Source organism: Gymnoscopelus braueri (genome assembly GCF_963280865.1).
Source record: "Gymnoscopelus braueri genome assembly, chromosome: 16".
Taxonomy (NCBI): Eukaryota; Metazoa; Chordata; class Actinopteri; order Myctophiformes; family Myctophidae; genus Gymnoscopelus; species Gymnoscopelus braueri.
The window spans coordinates 48,957,571-48,967,097 of NC_137616.1; the positions used below are offsets into that span (position 1 = coordinate 48,957,571).

General features: G+C 39.0%; 1 protein-coding gene across 1 annotated transcript in view; it reads left to right on the forward strand.

Moving 5' to 3' along the window:
• The window catches only part of LOC308103700 (phosphatidate phosphatase LPIN1-like), a 36,873-nt gene extending 34,994 nt beyond the window's left edge, over positions 1–1,879 (forward strand). The window contains exon 21 of the mRNA XM_080453823.1: positions 1,516–1,879. Coding sequence (XP_080309949.1) covers positions 1,516–1,798 — 283 coding nt within the window. The 3' untranslated portion in view covers positions 1,799–1,879. The remainder of the gene's footprint in view (positions 1–1,515) is intronic.
• Positions 1,880–9,527: the final 7,648 nt, after the last annotated feature.

Sequence of the window (9,527 nt, forward strand, 5' to 3'; positions counted from 1 at the left end):
TGTGGCCCGCAGGTTAACCCATTAAGACCTGGAACTGTGTCATTTTTAGATTTGAGCTAAAAAGCATTATTTTACACTTTGGGCTATTCAAAAATAGCAGATATACAAGCTCATAGCGCGGCACCGAGTGCCGCGCTACGAGCTTGTAGATCTGCTATTTTTGAAAAATCGTGAACATTTGTGCAAATCTTTGAATATATATATATTTTTAAAGAGAACATTTTTAACTCAAATCGTTGCTTCTGTGGGTCCCTGGAACAAAATATTTTGATGGGGGTCCGCGGCCAAATACACATCATTTTGGGGGTCCTTGACATGAAAAAGATTGAACACCACTGACATAGAAACATACGTTTTTCAGAATACTGAGATTTAGGAGACATGTAGAATCGGCTTCAGGTCTCAATGGGTTAATATCGGAATACTGATATATTGTTGATTTCAGCCGTTACAATTACAACACGACCTGCTGTAATTACTTCAGTCTATAGACCCCTTAACAGACGACGTCACACTGATAAGAACCAGTATGCGTGCAACCAGTATGCGCGCAATGAAACCCATTCTGTCAGGTCTCGCTAGGACGCGCCTCACTAGCCAACACACAAGAGGGGGTTGGGGTGTGCTGAAACCAGCGCACCCCGAAACAACAGGTTGGGAATTGATTGCGTGAAACAATCACCTGTGCGTCCAGTCTCAATGTTAGTAAACAAATAAATGGTCTATATTAGTAGTTTAATGATTAATATTAAATTTATATTGTCTTTTTTGATGTCCCAATGTATTTGTATTTAAGTTCAAAAAGTTAACATAAGTATAACTAAATGCATTTGAAATGAAAAAAAAATGTAACTTTTCAGGATTCCAATTAAAAAATAGCACAAAAAAACAGGATTCCAATTCAAAAATGCGTTTTGAGCTTGAAGATCGGGTATTTTTGCTACTTTCGTGTTACATAGAATGGCAAAGTACGGCATCAATTTACGAAAAAAAAAGTTAAAATACGGAAATAAGAGGTGTCTGCCGACAGGCAATCTGGGAACCCAAAGCCAAATGAGAATGAAAAACAGCGCCCTCTGCTGTTTGTACTATCTCATGTTGGCTCTGGGACAATGACGACGCAGCACACGTGCGCAAAGGAAACCGGGGTTTTAGTCTGCCTTCACGCTCCACTTCCGGGTGGTGCGACTATGTTTTAATTCCCACTAACAATATTTCTACACGGAACACTAACACCACTTCTCCCAGAGAACATGGATGGTTTTGGTTATAAGCCCACTTGTTTCTATGATGAAAGAGCAAGTTAAAATGTGAATATCTTTCCGTGGTTTTTGTCTGCTCCGCGGACGCCATTGTTAAATTAGTTCACTTAAAGGAGTTGTTCACCCAAAAAATTACTCTGCTAATCTCCTCTCCTCTCCTCTCCTCTCCTCTCCTCTCCTCTCCTCTCCTCTCCTCTCCTCTCCTCTCCTCTCCTCTCCTCTCCTCTCCTCTCCTCTCCTCTCCTCTCCTCAGTTACGTGCGTCTGGGTGAGGTGGTGGACCACGTCTTTCCTCTGATGATGCGCGCCTCCTCCTCTGCCTTCCCCTGTTCGGACACCTACAGCCACTTCACCTACTGGAGGGATCAGCTCCCACTGGTGGACAATCAGGGAACTACACCCCCACAGACACCCAGCCTTCAACCACCACCACAGCAACCACAGCAGCAGCAGCAGCAGCAGCAGCAGCAGCAGCAGCAGCAGCAGCAGCAGCAGCAGCAGCAGCAGCAGCAGCTGTCTGTCGGTGGTACTGAGTAGCGTCTTGAGCGCCGCAGCACAGAATGAGCGCGACAAGTACGTCACGATGTGTTCAGAATGTAGCAGCCAGGCGGTAGCAGATGTTAAAGGAGAATACCGGACAAATTAAGTGTTGTCTTTGATGTCTCGTTACTCACCTATTGACGTGAAAAGTGGCGTTCTTTTTTTCCATCGATTCCCCTGTCGTAATTTTTTCAAACATGAGAGTAGCTAGCCTGAGAGGCTAGCGCTACTGCCGAACGATTTAACACTGGATGCTTGTTTCTTTCCAGAACCTGGCAACTCGTGTTGCCAGGTTCTTGAAACAAGCAACCAGTGTTAAGTCGTTCGGCAGTAGCGCTAGCCTCTCAGGCTAGCTACTCTCATGTTTGACTATCATGAGACTCCACAATGACTAGCAGTAGAGAAAAAAACAACTTTGCATCGGTTATAATAGACGAATCTCCCTAACCCACGCGCTCCCATTATGACAACGGAGGGGGTTTAAAAAATGACGACAGGGGAATCGATGGAAAAAAAGAACGCCACATTTCACGTCAATAGGTGAGTAACGAGACATCAAAGACAACACTTAATTTGTCCGGTATTCTCCTTTAATATTAGGGATTAGGCAATTATTTTTCTGTCATCGTTATAATCGTTTCCATACATCTGTATATAAAAAAAAACACTTTCAACCTGCTTTCCCTATTTTGGACTTTAGGACATTAAAAAAATAATGATTAAAAAGCGAAAATTGGCGATCTACGAGATCACAAAGCTTTGCGATGCTACACTTTGTCAGCTTGTTGGTCGGAAATCTTTGCTTTTTTTTATGTATTCAAGTATAAACATATTAGAATATGGTCTGATTTTCCCATAGTACATTATTTACTATGTTGGCCATTTATTTTTATGTTTATGTATTTGTTATATCGGCCCTGTGCAATTTGTGTTTACAGAGCATAAAAGCCAAGCAGAATTAGAATTTGAAATTATGTTCCAATGTTCCAATGACAATTTGCGATCATTTGAATGAGAATCGTCACCCTAAATGTGGTGCTGGTGACAGGCCTATAACGTGATGCTGCGTAGCCACGTTGAGATTAAAGAACACGCACATAGAGAGCTGCTTTGCCGTATAAATATGTGTATAACGCACAGAATTGAACAAAAGCACACTTTGATCACACGCTAGAATAATGACGGCCCTCCGTGGTCCTCTGAAATCATGTATGCAGAACGGTATGTAAGTGAGAGATGGTAGTAATTTATTCAGGCAGCTTATTACGTGTCACGTTTGTTTTTTGTTTCGTTTATTTTGGTAGCGTGTGCCGATATATCGTTTTAACCCTTTAAGACCGGGGGACGCATCTGTGTAACCACTTTATCCATATTTTATACTTTTGGCTATTAAAAAATAGCAGATATACAAGCTCATAGCGCGGCACCGAGTGCCGCGCTATGAGCTTGTATATCTGCTATTTTTGAATAGCCCAACGAAATCTAAAAATGACACACAGATGCGTTCTCAGGTCTTAAAGAGTTAATAGCGATCCGGAGTTGTACCAACACATGAAGTCAAAACGTTAGATGTTACTAACGCTATCAGACTATGGGTGGCGGAATAGAACACAAATTATATTTGTCATTTTAGTGCACGCCTCTGAAAACAACTTACTGAACGTGTGCCAAATATTCAATCAATGTAAAAGAGTTTATTTTCTTACTATTCACTTTTTTTCAACTGAAAGACCGTTCTTCTTTGTAGATCGATATCGTGTGGAAATGCAAAGTATGCATGCGAATGTATACGATGTCAAAATATGTGTTGAAGTTATGTTACGGTGTGTGTATAGAGAGAAAACAATGACGTTGAAGCTGCAGCGGTTGAAACACTCGCTCAACGGACAGGACGCTGCGTTGAGATCTATTCCACGGTTCTGAATGAGCGTAGAAACGTTATATTTACTGTAAGTGCAGCATGGACGGATGTGTGCGGCGCATTCTCACACCCAGATCGCCCGATTCTACGTTGATGAGTCGGGCATCCATCTGGTCTCGCGAGCAGTGGTGTAAAGTAACTAAGTACATTTACTCACTCATTTACTAAGTACTGTACTTAAGTACAATTTTGAGGTATTTTTTTACATTACTGGAGTATTTTCCAATTGTCTATACTTTTACTTCTACTCCACTGCATCTCGGAGGCAAATATTGTACTTTTACTCCAATTATTTGAAAACTTTAGTTACGAGATACTGATATAAATGATTACATTATAAAACATACATTTACCACTTTAGCCCTATTTTATACCTAGGCTATTTGAAAATAGCAGATCTACAAGATCTGTAGATCTGCTATTTTCAAACATTTTAGTACCTTTACTTTTGGTACTTTAAGTATATTTTGATGCCAATACTTTTGTACTTTTACTCAAGTACATTTTGAATTCCGGACTTTTACTTGTAACCGAGTACTTCTAAATTGCAGCATTGATACTTTTACTTACATTTGAGTACTTTTTCCACCACTGCTCGTGAGCCAGACTACAGAAGGTATATAACTATATAAGAAGCATTTAAACCATTGCTGAGACAAACAAGCGCAACGTGTTATAACGATTGAAAAGGACATTTCTTTGTTATAACGATTTGAAAAGGACGGTTCTATAGTTTCAGGGCCTGTGTGTCTGCTGTTATTGTTCTATTACAGACCACACAGTGTGGATGTTATTTAACCCATTAAAACCGTGAAAGCACCATGTGTTATTTTAGATCTAAAATTAAGACATTTTAGATCTACAAGCTTCGTGCCGCGAGATTGAACATCTGCTATTTTTGGAACATTTGTTTTTTAAAACTCTTGAACGTTTTTAACACATCTTCTCTTCTGGCACAAAACATTTTCAGATGGGGGTCCGCGGCCAAATACATATCATTTTGGGGGTCCTTGACACGAAAAAGTGTATATGTTCAAAACTACCAATTTAGAAGGCATTTGTAGAATCTGCCTCAGGTCTTAATGGGTTAAATATGTCGAGGTTAATTAACTCTATAACTTTTCATAATGTCTTTGGTGGCCTTCATGATGAGTAGAATGTGCACAAATATATCATATTTTGTATATTATTATTATTATTATTATTATTTGCTTTGTGACACATTATTATCAAACTCATTACATATTCCATGTACCTTAAAGGAATATTTCACTTTCAAAAAAACTTTTGCTCATTTTATCGTCTACTCAGGCTTTTGTGAACCCCCAGACCGTTTTTAAGTTGCTCGATTCAGTATTTAGATATTTGATATTCATTTTATCAGACACGCCCCCTTCCTATACAAACCCATTGTAACTTCAAACTCCATTTTAACCATGTTGGATTCATCAAAAACACCTGTCCTTGGTTCTGGTGACTCATCCTGCCCTCCTAATACGTGAGAGGGCCGTGTTTTTTCAATAATTTTTTTCATTTATTTTTTATATTTATTTTGGAAGATGAAAAAAATTAAATTAAATAAAAATAAAATGAAAAAATTAATCGGAAAAACACGGCCCCCTCACACATTAGGAGGGCAGGGTGAGTCACCAGAACCAAGGACGGGTGTTTTTGATGAATCCAACATGGTTAAAATGTAGTTTGAAGTTACAATGGGTTGGTATAGGAAGGGGGCGTGTCTGATAAAATGAATATCAAATATCTAAATACTGAATCGAGCAACTTAAAAACTGTCTGGGGGGCTCACAAAGGCCTGAGTAGACAACAAAAATACCAAAAGTTTTTTTGAAAGTGAAATATCCCTTTAACCACTTCAAACCTGGCATCCCTATTTTGGGCATGTCATTATCGTTATGGGTGTTATGAGCTTGTAGATCTGCTATTTTTGCTGTTATCTTTTTTAATAGGGCTTAAATGGTTTTGCCATGACATATGCCGTGTATTATTTATTTTCATCATTATGTATTATTCATCTAATTACGATCTGATTGTGATATAGCGGCTGCATATTGTATATGGAGTCTGAGCCCATGCTGTATTCCGTTTAACCACTTAAACCCTGTACTTAGCTGACCAGATTCCCAAGGGCTCGCTTTGTGAGCTTGTAGACCTTCTGTTTTCACTGAGAGTTAGCCCAGGAATAGGGATGGTTTTTAAATGAAGTGGATCTGTAGCCAAACAATTTTTCAGTTTTATTTTTTTCAATGGGAAGGCTAACTGTATTCTCTGGGAATGGAGACATTGTCTATGGGTTTGCACAGCATAGAAAGCATAATCTACCTACATGTTACATGTTAAAGATTTTGATCCGAGAACAAAAGGAATGTTCACGTAATCTCTTAAAGGAATGGCTTTATGCGTCTCACAGTTAAGAGGATGGATTGGTCCTAATGTGAGGATTCTTTGTTTGTGACAGTATAATGTGGAGCGAATCAGCGAACCATTGTTTTTATGTCATTTGGAATCAAGTTACTGAACGCAAGTTACGGAATATCATCAGAGGTTTGTACCAAAGAGGGAAAATACTAAATGCTTGAACACTCCTGTTATTCTTTCTATGAAAGAGTTCAATGAGCCCTATAATAGCTATTTGTTTTGCCTTAATAGCAGCTCTGACTGATCCTTGTTTATTTACTTTTTGACCGGTTCACTGTCATATTGGTGTAAACGAAATCAGTAAATAAACATGCCAAAACAATTCAAGAGCTTGTGTGTCTTCTTCCGTTCCGGAAATGGCCCAATCCTCCTGACATTGTGACTATGGGTGCAACAGTTGATTAGATTAAATTCAAACAGTTCATCGATCTTGATTTAATAGATTATAGAAGATAATCGATTTTAAGAAAATACATCGTTTTAAAAGAATACCCAAAATTGCCCATCTACAAGCTCAAGCTCTAAGCCTGTAGATTGGCTATTTTTGTGCTGACACCGTTGTACGACAATATATAAAATAGCTTAATCAGACTAATCTAGTAGGCTAGTCGATTATAAAAATAAATAAAAAGTATAATTCGTTGTTTGTTGACATATAAAACATTAGAAATGATCCACATAAAAAACACACTTCTTGATACCCAGTACAGGCACTATACTAAATGTCAGCTTATACTGTAGGCCCACATCTGCTATTTTCTAGAGAACTGGCCTCAGGTCTTAATGATTTACTCAATATTGCTCTTTTACTCTGACATGCACTATTCACTTTTCAGCCCCAGACATAGAGTTTCAGGGTAAAGGGCACATTTATTGCTGCTGAAGTTCTAGTTTTTGTCATTGTTTTCTTGTATTTGATCCTGTTATTACATGCTGTTTGTTATCTATTGTTAATACAGTCTGCAGAGCAGGTCACTCCAACATCTCACTGAACATATTGTACTTAATGTAATAATAACTCAACCTTGGATTAAGTACGGTAGTGGAAACATTTTACTCAAAGTTCTGTACCTGAGTAGAATTTTGAGGTACTTAATACTTCAGTATTTCCATTTGTTCAATACTTCATACCTCTCCTCCACTCCACTACATCTCAGGGGCAAATATTGTACTTTTTAATTTGTACTCCACTACAGATATTTGAAAACTTCAGTTACAAGTTACTGTGTAGATATAGAGTGTAAAACATACACACTTTGAACTGGCAAAAGCTTTTGAAATGTGACATTCTGCATACGTTTAGGAGGGAGAATTTAGGCCTGACTGATAGCTATAGTTTTGGTTCAGTGTGTCTTGTTATGGTTCAGCTTGTCCTTGTAGCATCTACAGTATAACTATGGTGTGAGCCCTGTGCTCTTATTGAACATTTAATGTATGCTATTTAATGCTATTTTATTTAACCCATTAAAACCGGGGACGCATCTGTGTAACCACTTGAACCATTATTTTATTTATTTGGCTATTCAAAAATAGCAGATATACAAGCTCATAGCGCGGCACTGTGAACTTGTAGACCCCCCCCCCGCCCACACTACATATTATATAAAATTATGTTGCAGATAGAACTTCTTCATAGATTACATAGATAGCTTCATAGACTTGTTTGACAGACACTATCATCCGTGTTATGCAAATTAATGTTTGTTTGTTTATTTGTTTACACATTATATTTTCTATAAGAATGTTGGATTCATGTTAATGTGTGTTTTCAGACATTTATCCTCTTAAACCCTCAATACTTAGTAAACTTTGCCATTTGGCTCTGTACTTAGTCTTTTCACTTTTCTATTTGAAAATAGCCGATCTACAAGCTGACAAGCTCACAACGCGTCGCGAGGCAACGCATTGTGAGCTTGTAACTGCTATTTTCAAAAGATTCGTATCCATTTAAATGTGTATACACTTTAAAACTTCACGTGAAATGGGACATTCTGCATAATGAGTACGTACTACTTTTGGTACTCTAAGTACATTTTGATACCAATACTTTTGTACTTTTACTCAAGTACATTTTTAATTCCAGGCTTTTACTTGTAACAGAGTATTTCTATATTGCAGTATTTATACTTTTACTTAAGTAAAACATGTGAGTACCTTTTTCCACCATGATTAGGCTACATCATTGCATTCCATTGATTTGGGTAATCAATCTTTTTAGAGATTTCATATTTACTGTTGTGAAACAGTCTGCCGTGAGTCCATATTGTAGTCAGGTGGCTCAGCAAAAGTGCTGTTTCGGAGCAGATTAATCACCACCTTGCATTTCATGAAGACCCACTGATGGATTCTAGCCCAGGGGTCCGGGACCCAGGGGGTCCTCAGAGTGACTTACAGGGGGTCCGGCAAATCTTTGTGTGATATGATTTTTTTTTTACATTAACCACTTGAACCCTAATTTCCCTTTTCTGAGGAGAACTTTAGCCAAAAATAGCAGATCTACAAGCTCACAACGCCTCAGCGAGGCGTTGTGAGCTTGTAGATCGGCTATTTTTGGCAAAGAGGTGTAGGTGTAGAGGGGAAAAAGAGCAGACCAAGCAAACAAAAAATGTTGAATATGAAACACAATTTTATACAATAAAGAGGGGGTCCCTGCTTCATCTCTCTCTCAGCTAGGGGGTCCTTGGCCTGAAAACGTTGAAGACCCCCGTTCTAGCCTATAGGAGCCCACCGGAAAGGTCAACACTCTCCTTAGAGCACAATAAGGAGGATTTTTCAACGCATGTAAAAGCTAAAAAGAATATGTTGGAATTCACATTAATGTGTATTTTCAGACAGGACGCCCCCTATAGGGTCCGGACCCCCTGTTGAAGAGCCATGTGGATTACGTGTTATAGCTTTTTCGGAACAACATGTTTACAGAAGCCTGTTGGAGGACACACAGCAGCAGGCTTTCCCACAAACTTTGACACAAATGTAATATTCATGACCTTGTGCTGACCTTGTTTGTACCGACATGTATCAGCGTTTATACTATAAACACTGGTTTATATCATAAACACTAGCCTCGATCTCCAGGCTTTTATTGTTTAGTTTTGCTAAAAAATAAAAGCCTGGACCAGCGCGTCGGTGTACCCGGTATAGGAAGTGTTTCATTTCCCCAACCAATCAGAGTGCAGTGGGCGTCGCTCGTAATGTTGTGTTGACGGGGCGGGGGCTGACGGACAGATCGGTGAACCAATGGGATCAGGCGCATTCTCTCAGCGCTGATTTTAAACCCGCCCCTCTATACACAATAGCAGGAAGGCTAGTGCAGCCTACAGTATAAAAAGCTGAATCATCCTGTCTGCCACATTCTCCTCCACCACAACC